The 14,990-nt window shown below is 39.3% G+C and overlaps 1 protein-coding gene across 3 annotated transcripts in view; it reads right to left on the reverse strand.

The window, feature by feature from the left end:
• The window catches only part of ZNF609 (zinc finger protein 609), a 212,527-nt gene that overhangs the window by 51,715 nt on the left and 145,822 nt on the right, over nt 1-14,990 (reverse strand). For all 3 annotated transcript variants that reach the window (XM_078079211.1, XM_078079210.1, XM_078079208.1), the window contains one exon: nt 4,755-4,980. In XM_078079211.1, the coding sequence (XP_077935337.1) occupies nt 4,755-4,980 (226 nt within the window). The remainder of the gene's footprint in view (nt 1-4,754; nt 4,981-14,990) is intronic.

The raw sequence follows: 14,990 nt of genomic DNA on the forward strand, positions 1-14,990 counted from the left end.
TGAGATCATTTCAGTCAAATGGTGGCAGAAGAAATCTGATGCCAAGATGGTATATGATACTGAGTAGGTAAAAAGAGATTGTAAACAGCAATAGCAAGTAGTGAAGAAAAGGAGAGAGGTCAATAGTTCAAAAGGGTAGCAAGGATGAGGAAAATACTTTCACTCTAACTGTTGCAGAGAGAGTTTAAATAGAAGGGGAAAGAATGAAGATGAAGAAGAGTAGATAAAATTCATGGTGTAAAGCCTTTTTTTTATTAACATATAATGTATTATTTGTTTCAGGGGTACAGGTCTGTGACTCATCAGTCTTACACAATTCACAGCGCTCACCATAGTACATACCCTCCCCAGTGTCATGGTATAAAGTCTTAAAGAATCTTCAGAATAAGGAGAGAAAAAGGGGGGGCGCCTGGGTGGCTCAGATGGTTAAGTGTCTGCCTTCGGCTCAGATCGTGATCCCAGGGTCCTGGGATCGAGCCCCGCATCGGGCTCCCTGCTCCGCGGGGAGTCTGCTTCTCCCTCTCCCTCTGCTTCTCTCCCTGCTCATGCTCCATCTCTGTGTCTCGAATGAATAAATAAAAAAATCTTAAAAAAAAAAGAGATTAAAAGGGAATAATAGGACATAAAAATACATTTTAAGAAAGAGGAGGGAAGCTGGGAGGGTTTAGGCAGGTATCTTTGATCCTAGTTGCTTAAAAGCATGAAGAGAGAATGAATTGGGCTAATGAATCCTGAGAATGAGGTTAAGTATTGGGAAATGTGAATGTCATAGGGTGATGAAGGGATTGCTAAGCAGTACTGCGAGCTGAGCTTATGTCAGCTAGCATATACTTGCATCAAAAGCAACTGGGTTTTGTGAATTCTTCCACTTGTCAGACTAGGATCAGGAGTTGAAAAATGTGGGTGGAGATCTTCTGAATGGGAGACTGGCACGGTGAGTAGTTTCATTTTTCTGAAAAAACAACTCTATATAACAAGTGTATAATGAAATTTCCTCACTGGTATTAATATTCTTTAGTTTTGATATATGAAATTGTTCATTTTCAAGATGCAATAGTCAACTAGTATATGGCTCTCCTGTTTTTCACTCTGGTGCTCTTTCCACTATACCACAAATTCTTCCAGAAAGCACATTTGATAAAGTAATGTTACACTCAGTGACTGCTTGAAAAGAAAAACCTATAGCATCTCCTGGAATTCTTATTTAAAAATGTCAGCCTTCCCTTTCTTAAAAACACCATAGAAGCCAGGAAGCAATTTTGCCTCAGTAAAAGAATATGGTCTGCTTTAAGGATTCTTATACATTGTTTCCAGGACCCTGGGTTAAAGTAAGCCTTGTGAACTAGGAATGGATTTGGGACCTGTTATTTGGATTTTTTTTTTTTTTTTTTAAAGTACTCTCCATGCCCAACATAGAGCCCAATGTGGGGTTTGGACTCATGACCCTGAGATCAAGACCTGAGCTGAGGCCAAGAGTTGGACACTTAACTAACTGAGCCACCCAGACGCCTCTGTTATTTTGATTTGAAGTGAGGTGGGACAAAATGAAATCAGGTGGAATCAGACCTCTGCATAAGTGCTACATCTCAAAAAAGCCAAAGAAAACATTCCAAGTTATACTTGGGTCTTTAAAGTCCTAAGGTGGAGCCTAGTCAAGGAGGATCTGTGCAGTGCTGGCTGAATTATGAACAGCCTAAAAAGAGATGGAATCTGCAGGAATTTAAAAATGTCTCCAAGGCAAGGTTTGCACTGAGAGGGAAGAAAGAAGCAACACTGCAGGACAGGTAGGCAAAGAAACCAGGAAGAATTGAGGGCCTGCCCCTACACCTGTTCTCAGCAAGGTGGCTCAGTTCTACAAGGACCTCATGATCCTCCATTTCTCTCAGAGGCCAAGGATTCACAGCTTCTCTCTAAGCTCTAAGGATTTTTCCATTTGAAGATAGTAGTTTGCTGGGCAAGAGACAGACAGAAGTACAAAGAGTAGGGTGGCAGACAAAAAGCCTAAAGGCTGAAGGATTTTTTTTCCCTAAAGTATCTGTATATAGTTCTTATTATTAACTTGAGGACTGACTCAGTATACTACATCTTATAGATCTGCAGAGAATGATCTTTGCAGGAAATCTCTGTCACCTGAAGATGAAAAGGAATGTAAACCAACTCTGATCCCAATTCAGACCTTTGCCAACGGATGGTTCAGGTGAAGGCCCTCTGGGAGGGCCAGAAAGCAGAGTACAGTATATAATTGCAGAACAGTTCTCTTTCCCTTGTGATGAATGAAAAAGAAAGAGGAGAGGTACTAAGCCCTGAAACACAATATAGTGAATGGGAGAAAATATGGTATTAAAAGCAGGAGAACTTTTTTTTTAAAGATTTTATTTATTTATTTGAGAGAGAGAGAATGAGAGAGAGCACATGAGAGGGGGGAGGGTCAGAGGGAGAAGCAGACTCCCTGCCGAGCAGGGAGCCTGATGCGGGACTCGATCCAGGGACTCCAGGATCATGACCTGAGCCGAAGGCAGTCGCTTAACCAACTGAGCCACCCAGGCGCCCTAAAAGCAGGAGAACTTTAAAAATCTTACAGACATAAATAAATGAGAGTGATCTCACTACCTGGTGACAGCAGTATTTATTCTGAGTTTCAGAGAAGGTCTAGAATTTTATAAAGTATTTGATATGGTTTCTAAGTTCAAACAATATTACAGTAGCCATTAGATATACATTAACAGAGATCTAGAAATGACAATGACTAAATGTAAGCATTCATTCACTCAAATATCTTTGAGGGCCTATTATAGATGCCAAGTGTTAAGTATTAGATATTCAATGGTGAGCAAAACAGAGTCCCTGAGCTCACAGAATTCTAAAACAGTGTAAGATATAGATATTACTGGAAAAATATAATTATATAAAATTACAAACTGTGATAACTACTGTGCAATAAAATGCAGGATGCATTCAAAATGTGTAAAAGGGAAACTTGGTAATAAGCTGCCAGGTAAAACCAGAGAGCTTTTCAGAGGAAATAATTAAAACAATTTTTTGTGTGTGTGTGCTAACATCCCCTTGGCAGGAAGTTTCAGGGATCCTGGGATAAAAAAAAGTAACCATTGTTCTCAGGAGAGTGAAAGGGTTAGCCTCACTTTCCTGCAAAGAGTTCATCAGGTTCACATATATGAAGAGCATCTTGCCCTTGGAGAAAAGTCACCATCATAAAGATGGATAGAATAAATAGGCAGGAAATTGATGTCTCCTATCTTCAATATATTGAGGTAACAGGCCCTGAAGGTTGTTTGGTGTCACAGAGCTGTGGTCTGGACACGTTTGTCATTCCAACAGACTCTGTGGCTGTTTAGACGTGTGGCCATAGGCAGATGACATTTTTAAAATTAGAGATAGCCACTTGTGATTTCCAGATTGTATACTGAATACACACATCCAGAGTCAACCTCTAGGGTCAACCTCTCTCTTCATTTTCTCTGCATTGGTTTCTAACACAATAGGACATTTTTTTTTTTTTTTTGGCATTATGGTCTCAGGCACACAATAAAACTTCATCAGCAATGTTATTCTGAAAGCTGAAGCTTTACTATATTGCTGCTTAACAATGAGAAAGCCAAAAACACAGAATTCTTAACCTGTACCACCTCAATACCTACTGCATGGTAGACTTTAAATAAATACTGAATCACAACAAAACATTCAGAGGAACAGACTTTGATTAGAATGACCACAATGAAATGCCTGAATTTCCACGGGCAAACTGACAAGATAGCTTATGATAATTAGAGATAATGAGCTGTGCTCCTCTGGGCCTCTGAACTCCAGAGTGGGGATGCTTTGAAAGTCTGGTTACTGATGCAGAGACCTGATGGGACCCTGAGACCCAGCCTCTCTAAACCACATATACTTTAACAAGAACTTGGATTCTTTATAAAAAGAATGTATGTGCTGAAATCAAATTGCCACAGATGGTACCAAGGGATCAGGAATACCTGGTTAAGTCCCTTTACACCCCTACTTTTTCAGGTTTATGAATTTCTAAAATAGAAGAGATTCTGTTCTCAGGGGCAAATGGAACATACAAGAAGTCTGGATGGTAGCCTCGGGCAGAAGCACCCTACAGTGAGCCAACTGCTTAGTGGATGCCTGAAAACAAGACCATGTAAACATTTCCCTGTTGCCTAGGCCTATAAAATCTGTACTAAGTGACAGATGCATGAAGTGGTGTGGGTGGCCGGGCAATGAGGCAACCAGTGGGAAGGAGCTGACTGCACCTCCAGGTGTTAAAAAAGGCAAGAGTTGCATATTCAATGAGCCAACACTAAGTCAATTTAAGAGTGGCTGTTTTCCATTTCCTTGACTCCCACAGCTGTCCTTTCATTACTTTTTTCTCTTCAAGCCTGACCCAAAAGTTCATTTACATTCAAATTCTCCCACATAAAATGATAAAGAGGAGTATGGAGAGTATAGACACAGTTTGAATTACCTGGCTAGCACTTATCAAGTGACTGCTTAAAGACCAGGGCCAACACTGTTGATTGATATGAAGGGGAGATAATTAATTTTTAAAAAGTGGCAATCTCGAGAAGCTGGATGATTTTACTAAGAAGTTTGCTGCGATCCTCTGGATAGGTATCCCAAGCAGACTATGGCACTTGAGACTCCTAATAAATACTTGGTGTTATTTACAATGATAAGCCCATGTTGGCAGAAGCAGGTTGAGAAGGGATAGGAAAGTCACACATAGCACTTACCATCTTCTGTTTCCTGCCATACGATGCCCTCAAGGTTGACGCTTGTCCCAGGTTCACAGGGGCCCAGGCACTCAGGCTCTGTAGCTAGAGCCACATCACATGTGTTGACCCCAACTGATCGGGTACGAACCATGATTTGCTCACAGGGGGATGAGATGTCATTACTGACCACTGGTACCAAAAGGTGCAGTGGCAGCACCGCTGGTGTAGAGACAGGGGACTCCATCTGTGAGGGAAGAAAAGTAGTAGCTGAGTTGCAGAGAGAACATTTAGAGGAAATACCTTCTCTATAATCTAGTCCTACATTCTTTCCTGCCAGTGTGGAAGGCTCTAAATATAAGACTTTGGTCCTTCCTTTCAAGTTCCAGCTCATGATACCACTAAAAATCTAGTGGTTTATATGAGTGCACCCTGTGGTAGGAGAAGCTCCATTTCTTATTAATGATCTTCCTGATAAACTGTGCTTAGCTAAAAGTGTATTAAAAAATCCTGTCTCATTTAAAAATCTCTAGTGATAGAGAACCAGGTCCAGATTTCAACAGTATTAGAGCACACAGATTGATGAGAAAGAAAAGGCTTCTGAGGCATGTTCTACTGCCACCACTGTGTTTCTCACCAATCTATCATTTGACAAATAATACATTAATCAGGTATAAAATCCAAGAATATGGGTAGGGATAAAGAAGGGGAGAAAATATGCAGGTCCTAGATATATCACTTCCAGAAGACTAGAGCTTTAATTCATCTTTAGCTAGAAGGACATCTACTTAAAAGTGATGGGAGGGCTAGGATGGGGGTTTCTAACCCTCAGAGATTATAACAGCAACCGGTTAATGAGAATGGCATTTTGGAGCATGAATCCAACATCAAATTAACTTTAAGGAACAGCAGGTGCTGTTACTATCCAGAAGCTAATTCATGGCAGTCTGCAGATGAAGTTGATTACGCACACACAGACAGAAATAGGTGAACACAAGAACCAGCAATCTACCTCTAAAACTAGAACCTCTCACAAGAATGCAATTACTTAGAAACCAAAAATTCAACATATCCAGAATTAAAAGTTGTAATAAAGAGGGTAATAATCCCTTAACTCTTTAAATCCTAGCATTTATCAGACTGATGAAAGTACTGAGTCTACAGTGCCCAAATCCTAACTAAGTGTCCTGCATATGCAAAAGCACTGAATTCACACACTGACTAACCTTCCCTGAAGATTAAGTGATACCAATCAACAGACCTAGAAAACGAGAGTCAAGGATTGTGACTTTCTTCCCCTTGTGAAAGATTTTTTAAAAAGATTTATTTATTTTGAGAGAGAGAGAGAGAGAGAGAGAGAAAGCACAAGTGAGCGTGGGAGGGGCAGAGGGAAAAATTCTCAAGTAGACTCCCTGCTGCCGAGCCCAGAGCCCTATGTGGGGCTCTGACGCAGGGCTCCATACCATAACCCCGAGATCATGACCTAAGCCAAAATCAAGAGTCAGATACTCAACCAAGTGAGTCACCCAGGTGCCCCACAAAAGATTTTTTAGTCCAGTTTGAATGTACTCCTTCAATGGCCCTACATCCAGAGAGCCACATATGCACCCATAATCCAAGCTGCCAGACAGTTCTGCAACAGAACTCTGGTTTTACTGAATGACCACTGCTCAACCTGTAAGTCACCTCCCTCCTCGTAACACATACATTCCCATACACACACACACACACACACACACACACCCCTACCTCTTCCTGGCCTCAGATACTCCTCTAGAAGCTGAGATCTGGGTATTGCCTCTATCGCAGTTAGCTCTCACTTCTTCTGCTATTTGTGAATCATCACTGTCAGAGTCCACTGAATGCTAGAACACGGATTCTGATGAATTCTGGTCCCTGAGAGGTTGCCAAAACATTATCCTTATCTGCTTGTTGTCATGCACCCACCTCCCCCTGCCCCCCTAACTCTACCTCTTTTATAAAATGAAATGAAAGTCAAAGCCCATATAATGAATTTTCTGCATTATGGTCAATGCCAAAAGGCATCTTTGCCTTCTTTTTGCACTTCTGAAAATCAGGCAATGATCATTTAATTTGGCAACCTTCTTGGGATGTGGTAGATCCCCGAAAGACCTGTAAGATTTCTATGCACAGATTTGAAGGCAAAAACACAGAAAAAGTAAGCTCAATTCTCTACTACCCCTGTGTATGGCTGGAATCTGGGTCTAACCATCAAGCCCTTTCAGGAATGCTTCAAGAAGGAAGCTCATATAACTCTTTGGGAAGAAAGTTTCCTGGAGATTTTACTCACGAAAATTACTAAAAAGAGAAAATTAGAGACAGAGTACACAGATCATCTTTACTCTTGGCCTCACCTCTGTTTTTCTATTTTTTCTCCTGGGGAAGAACTGAGACAAAAACAATTTCACAATCAGTATGTGTATTTCCTTTGCTTAGAGTTTGTTGTCTTTTCTATACCGTTCTACTAGCAAGAGAAATTCCTGCAAGGTCTGCTTTCTTGGACACAGATTAACCTGAATCTTTTAGGTCACTCCTTTGAACTTTCTGACTGCCTCGCCTGAGCATGTCCTGTTGCTAACCTGTTCCATCGCTGAGGCAGCAATCCTAAACACAGAAGGAGGTAAGTCCCCCGGGAGTCACCTATATACACACACATACACACACACACTCTCTCTCTCTCTTTCAGCCATCGAGGGTAGCTGTTTTCTAGATGTTTTATTTCCTGCTAGGTTATTCAGTGCCTGGGAGGCCAAGAAGAAGGGAAGGAAGCTACTAACACTGTAAATAAAACCAAGGCCCCAGTTCTGTACCAACAGAGCCAGAAAACATCTAAGATATAAGTAGGAGACACCTTTGCTGCATTCAGTTTGTCAAATTAAACCTGTTACAGAATACGTGCAGAGAAGGAACTTAGCAGAAATGATTAGTTAGAAAAACAGAATATACAAAGAGCTGATTAACATGTATATGCACCAAACTACTCTTACTGATCAGAGGTACTAAGTAGAATTCAGGATCTCTCTTTGTGTGAGGATGACTTTATTTAGTCAGTTAATTAAAAGAGATTTTAGGGGGTGAGAAGTAAAGAAATCCACCTATGGGTTTGGAACTATTCAGTTTCCTACTTTGCAACAGAAATCTGAAGAGAAATCACAGAGCAGCATAATAATGTTTAATTACAGCTCTAGCTCTGCTAATTACCGTTTGGTCACATCTATAATCTACATGAAGCCATAGTGCATAATAAGCAGCTCTGTGATATTCATCTAATAACCTAGGTGGCTTTATGGGATTTCATAGTCTACTATTCACTGGAACAAACAAAGCTTCATTTACCACTCTCCAGGAGAGGATAAAAATCAGAAAAGGACTTATTTTGCCACCTTTCCCATATACCTAGGATACAAGAGCAGGAATTGTCAGGAGAATGGACCCAGTAGGGAAAATTGAGTAACAGGAATATAAAAAGTTAAGGTCATTAAATACCTTAATAGCTGCAACAATAAAAACCAGGCCAATTCTTGGTCTCTGAAATGCTAAAGTGCCACGGGGGGAGGGGATGGGACAATGGGACGGACGGGGACGGGACGGCACTCCTGGGACTCACTGAATGGGAAGATAAACAGCAAAACAAAAGAAAAACTTGAAAAGAGACAGAGAATTTAAAGATGCAAATATCTTAAGTTTCCCAACAGTTCATGTCCTTTATCTTTTAATGATACTTCTTTTCAATTCACCTTTAGATATTAGTCTTAATAGCACCTATTAGAGATCTAAGTGCTGATAGGCAGGTGACGCAGAAATGAGGACTGGAGAGAAGAAAGAAAGGCCAGAGCCATTAATCTCCCCTCAAGAAGTAATTACACACTGACTTCAGCTGCCTCCCACACATGAGAGGAACTGATGAAAGAAAAATTTCAAGGCTGCAACATAATTTTTGGGGTAGAAAATGCAGCGAAGAAATATTTGGGACAGATCTTTCCCCCTCCCCTTCACAGATATGAGTCTGATACCTTCACCTTCACAGTCAAAAGGCAGAGAGGAAGATGGTTCTACTGATACTGAAGGTTCTAAGAAACTCCGTTTATCCAAGAATGAAAGATAATTGGAGATAATGGTTAGATAAATGTTCAGATTTATTCAGAATTATTGGATAAGATTATATAGGAAGTAGAATGTCATCAAATATACTAAATATTAATAACATGTTCTCTTTCTTTGATAATTCCAAAGGTCCTTCAAGATTTTACAGTGACTCAGCATCAGCAATACTAACAATAATATAGATTCCTGATTCATGGATAAACATGTAAGTACTCCCCTATAAAACCTGACTGGTTCACAAAATTTTTATTGTGGTTTTGTTTTTGAGAGAGACAGTGAATGTGGGGGAGGGGGAGAGGGCGAGAGAGAGAATCTTGAGCAGGCTCCACACCCAGCGTGGAACCCAATGTGGAGCTCAATCTCATGACCCTGAGATCATGACCAAGTGGAAATCAGGAGTCCAATGCTTAACCAACTGAGCCAACCAGGCGCCCCTAGGGTGGGTTATTAAAAAGAAGAACTGGTATTTATTTAAAATACCATTTATCAATTTTATTTTTTTTAGATAGAGTGAGAGTATGGGGGGAGGGGGGAGGGGCAGAGGGAGAGAATCTGATGCTGACTGTGTGCCGAGCGGGACGCCTGACGGGGGAGTGGAGGGCACTGAATCCCATGACTGCAAGATCATGACCCGAGATGAAATCAAGAGTCAGACGCTCAACGGCTGAGCCACCCAAACATCCCCTATTTATCAATATATTATGTTATTTGTCTCTCAAATTAAAATACAGAGAAAAAAAATCCTCAGTTATTTGAACTGCCTCCTGTTGACTGAGATCTTGAGATAAATTAAATAAATAAATTTACTGCATTTTTTTTTTTAATAATTAAAGATTATCTTTGCTTATCCTGGAAGATCAGTAATTGCTTATCTGCAAGAGCCTGGCAGATAGAAATCACAGAGTAACTGAGGATGGAAGCAGAAATCTGAATTCCTCCTTTCCACAGAGCTCCTGACAGAATACAATAGAATATTCCAAGTAAATCACAAAACAACACAACATTTAAGTTATTAGTAAGGAGGAAATCACCTCCTTTTCAAACACTCTTTGACCCTGACTATTGGAAGGAAGGTAGGAAGGAAGAAGGAAAAAGAAAGCATAGGCTGCGGGTCTGCTGAGCTTCCAGATTTCACTTAAGCTTGCTTTGAAAAAGAATTTGATTGTAACTCTGGTTAATTTCCAAGACATCTTGTAGCAGAAGGCAAGGAGGAAAAAGTGGAAAAGAAAGACACGGTAGCTGGCACCATAACCAGCCATCAAACAGTTCTTTGAAGCTACATATTCTGTTATTCACAGACAACTTACTTTAGCACTCAATTTTAACCAATCAGCCTGGCCAAGGTCAGCAGTGAAGGTTGCTCCAGTTTGTACTAGAAAATGCAAGCAAACATATAATTTGAAGACTACAATACTAGCCATAGGGAGGTCTCCTGCAATGATCCCTATAGAATCTCAGGTTCAAACCTAAAAGAACTCTTCTGGTAAAGAGGAGATAACAGATCAAATGACCCTAAAATTCAAGACTGTCTAACTTCCCAGTGTGTGGGAATGGGTTTATTATGCTGGAAATTTAACAAAGGAAGAAAAATCTCACAAATGAAATCAATGCATAACACAAATTACATGGCAGTGTCCATTAGTGGCAAAGGTTTTTTGAGAGAAGCATCTATTCTGCTCTTCTAAATCTTCTCAATCCATAATCTTCTGCCTGCTTGAAATTCACATTTTCCTCCAGCAACGCTATTAACTGCAGCTGATGAGTGATGATAGGAACCTAAGTACTACCTCTGAAACTATTTTTTTTTTCCACAGAAGGTTGATGATCCCTCCCATTCCTGTATTGTTCCAAGGGAAGCACTAGAATCAGCTTTTCAAGAATAAAGAATGAGAAAAATTCATTCTTTGGCTGCAACTACTTCCTCTCCTACACACAATTCTTACTTCCTTTCACATACTCATTTCCTAAAAAGTCAGGGCTGGAGCTTGTCATCTCTACTCCATTCTCTAACCCCATAGGATATAAAAACAAACAAGAAAATAAACAAAAAACAAGGGGCGTCTGGGTGGCTCAGAAGGTTGAGTGTCTGCCTTCAGCTCAGGTCATGATGTCTGGGTCTTGGGATAGAGCCCCACATCAGGGTCCCTGCTCAACATAGTCTGCTTCTCCCTCTCCTGCTGCCTCTCCCTGCTGCTCGAGCTCTCTCTGTCTCAAATGAATACATAAAATCTTAAACAAAACAAAACTAAACAACAACAAAATAACCCACAGACAAAGGTGAATACAACAGAAAGCTAAGTCTTTTTTCTGAATCATTCAGAATCACAGATGTCAGTAGAAAAGTCTTAATTTAACCTATATCATGGATGGACCAAATTGTACTAAAGAACCTAATCATCATTCATATTGATGGTCCTATGAGAAAACACGAAAATTCTAAATTGAGACATCACAAACCACATCTTGTTCTGTAGTAGCTTGGGAAGGAGAAATGCGAGACTCTCCCTGCTTCAAGCCAGCTGTTTTTAAACATTTTGGTCTTGGGAAACCTTTATGGTCTTAAAAACAGAGAACTTTACAGAGCTTTTATTTATGCAGGCTTTATCAACTAGTGTTTACTGTATTAGAAATTAAAAGTGAAAGATTCCAACATGTACTAATTAACTTACTTAAAACAGCTAATGATTTTGAGGGGCTCCTGGGTGGCTCAGTGGGAAGTCAGCTTGGGATTCTTTTTCCCTCCCCCTCTGCTCCTCCCCCTGCTTGTACACTCTCTCTCTCAAATAAATAAATAAATAAAATCTTAAAAAAAATAAAACAACTAATGATTTTGAAATGACAAAATTAGAGACACGAACAGATTATTCAGGAGGAAGGGTCGGTGGGAGGTAGAAGAGTTGAGAGTGGTTAGAAAGGGCAACACAAGGGATCCTTAGAGTAATGGAGATGTTCGGTATTTTGAATGTGTGGCAGATAACACAAGCCTACACATGTGATCAAACTGCACAGAATTAAATACACACACATACACACACACAGAGAAAAACACAAGTGAACACAAGCAAAATGGGGGAAATCTTAACAAGATAGGTGGATTGCAATAATGTCAATATCCCCTTTGTGATACTGTACTAGAGCTCTGCAAGGTGTTAGCATTAGGGGAAACTAGGTAAAGGGTACATGAGATCTCTCTGAATTATTTATTACAACTATTAATTATCTCAAAATAAAAAGATTAACAAAAAATTGAAGACCCCCAAAGTGCTCTGATGTGGAATAGATCTATTGATATTCACCATACTAGAATTTAAAAAGAAAAAATTTGACATGCATTAACTTGTTTAAAATGACATTTAAATATGTACAACTATATGTAACATTTTAAATAAAAATGGCTATAATTTTTCAAAAGAAAGGGAAAAAAGAGCAGTGGCAATGATTTACATTTTGTAAATCTCTTCAATGGCTGGTTTAATAGAAGACTGCTAGATTCTCATGTCTGTTTCTGCATTCAATCTGTTGGTGAAATGTGTTGAACTATAAAGAAAACTGGCCTCACACAGATTTTATATATGTATCCTTTTCAGATAATTGTGGTTATTCTTTGATATGACAGCAAAACTGAACAAAAGATAGTTCTTAAAGGTTAGTGGCAATGTGGAATCTGAAACTATATCAATGAACTTTTTGTACTCTGTTACATTACAATCCATTGGTCTGTCTAGTACTTTGAATGCTTTTTCTACCCATGCCTGATTTTTAACATCATATATTAGTCATTTGGAAAATACTGGTTCACTAAGTTATACAGCTCTTTCATATACCGACACATTCCATTAATACAAAAAAGTCATATTCGCTGATACTGCCTCTGAGCTCATCAGAAAATCCTTTACGTATTGGTAGGCTGTCAAACTTATGTGGGGCGGGGGGGGCAAATACAAATTTTCCAAAATTACAATGTTTGCTTGAAAGCTCATATTTTATCATTAATAACAAATAGTGTGGATTGTTTTCCTTGGAGTAACAGGCTCATTTCATTTATTTTTAAGAAAATGTCTGCCAAATACCCAACTCTGAATACCTATACTTTCAGTTGTTCTTTCAAGTAAAAATGATATTCCATAAAAAAAACTGGCTAGGACGGCTTGCAACTCAATTACAAAAGTGCTTTATCTAGAGAAAAGTATCATACTTTGGAATGCAGCAGAAGTACTTCATGTGTACTTCCCCTTTTGTCACATAGAATATAAAATGACAGGTACTCAAAAGGTTTTATATAGATATTTTATATATACATATTTATATATTTAATATATATAAAGATTTAATATATATAAAGATTTTATATAAAGATATATATATTTTAAAGATTTTATTTATTTATTTGACAGAGATACAGCGAGAGGGAACACAAGCGGGGGGGGGAGGGGGGTGGGAGAGGGAGAAGCAGGCTTCCCACAGAGCAGGGAGCCCGATGCGGGGCTCGATCCCAGGACCCTGGGATCATGACCTGAGCCAAAGGCAGACGCTTAACGACTGAGCCACCCAGGCGCCCCTAAAGATATTTTTTTTTAAAGATTTTATTTATTTATTTGACAGAGAGAGAGAGACAGCAAGAGAGAGAACACAAGCAGGGGGAGTGGGAGAGGGAGAAGCAGGCTTCCCGCGGAGCAGGGAGCCCGATGAGGGGCTCAATCCCAGGACCCTGGGACCAAGACCTGAGCCGAAGGCAGATGCTTAATGACTGAGCCACCCAGGCACCCCTGAAGATATTTTAAAGATAAACTGGCTTTTAAAGACATTTTTAAAAAACTTTTGACCTCCCTCACTCATTTCTCCCACCCCTACTCCCTGCTTCTGGCAGCTGCTAATCTGTTCTCTGTTTTGAGCTTTTTTTTTAAAAGATTCCACATATAAGAGAGATCATGTGGTGTTTGTCTTTCTCTGACTTATTTCACTTAGCACAATGCCCTTAAGGTCTATCCATGCTGTCGTAAATGGCAAGATTTCCCCCCACTTTTTTTTAATGGCTGATTTTTTGTTTTTTATTTAAGTATAGTTGGCATAGGAAAATGGCAAGAGTTAATTCTTTTTTGTGGCCAAATAATACTCCATTGTGTATATACATCATGTCTTCTTTATCCATTCCCCCATTGATGGACTCTTAGGTTGTTTCCATATCTTGGCCACTGTTAAGTAATGCTGCAATAAACATGGGGGTCCTTATATCTTTCAGTGATTTTGTTTTCTTCAGATAAATACCTAAGAACTGAAATTGCTGGATCACATTGTAGTTCTATTTTTTATCTTTTTGAAGAACCTCCATATGTTTTTCATAGTGGCTGCACCAATTTACTTTCCCACCAACAGTGAACTTTTTCCCACTTCCTAACCAGTATTTGTTATTTCTTGTTGTTTTGGTAATAACCATTCTAACAGGTGTGAAGTGATACCTCATTGTGGTTTTGATTTGTATTTCCCTGATGATTAATGATTTTGAACATCTTTTTATATACCTGTTGCCCAGCTGTATGTCTTCTTTGGAAAAATGTCTATTTAGATCTGCCCAGTTTTTAAATGGATTTTTTCTTTTTTTTTGCTGTTGAGTTGTATGAATTCTTACATTTTGGGTATTAGCCTCTTATCAGATATATATGCTTTGCAAATATTTTCTCCCATTCAGCAGGTTGTCTTTCATTTTGTTGATGGTTTCCTTTGCTGTGTAGAAGCTTTTTATTTTAATGTAGTTCTACTTGTTTATTTTTCCTTTTGTTGCTTTTGCTTTTGGTGTCAGATTCAGAAAGTCTACGTCAAGGAGCTTACTGCCTATGTTGTCATCTAGGAGTTTTACAGTTTCAGGTTTTACATTCAAGTCTTAAATCCATTTGGGGTTGATTTTTGTGTATGTTGTAAGATGGTGTTCAAGTTTCGTTCTTTTACATGTGGCTGTCCAATCTTCCCCTCACCATTTATTGAAGAGACTGTTCTTTCCCCATTGTATGTTCTTGGCTCCTTTGTCATAAATTAATTGATCATATATGCTTGGGTTTATTTCTGGGCTCTCTAGTCTATTCCAATGATCTATTGTTTCTATGCCAATACCATTCTGTTTTAATTACTACAGCTTTT

This window comes from Halichoerus grypus, chromosome 8 (genome assembly GCF_964656455.1).
Source record: "Halichoerus grypus chromosome 8, mHalGry1.hap1.1, whole genome shotgun sequence".
NCBI classification, from domain to species: Eukaryota; Metazoa; Chordata; class Mammalia; order Carnivora; family Phocidae; genus Halichoerus; species Halichoerus grypus.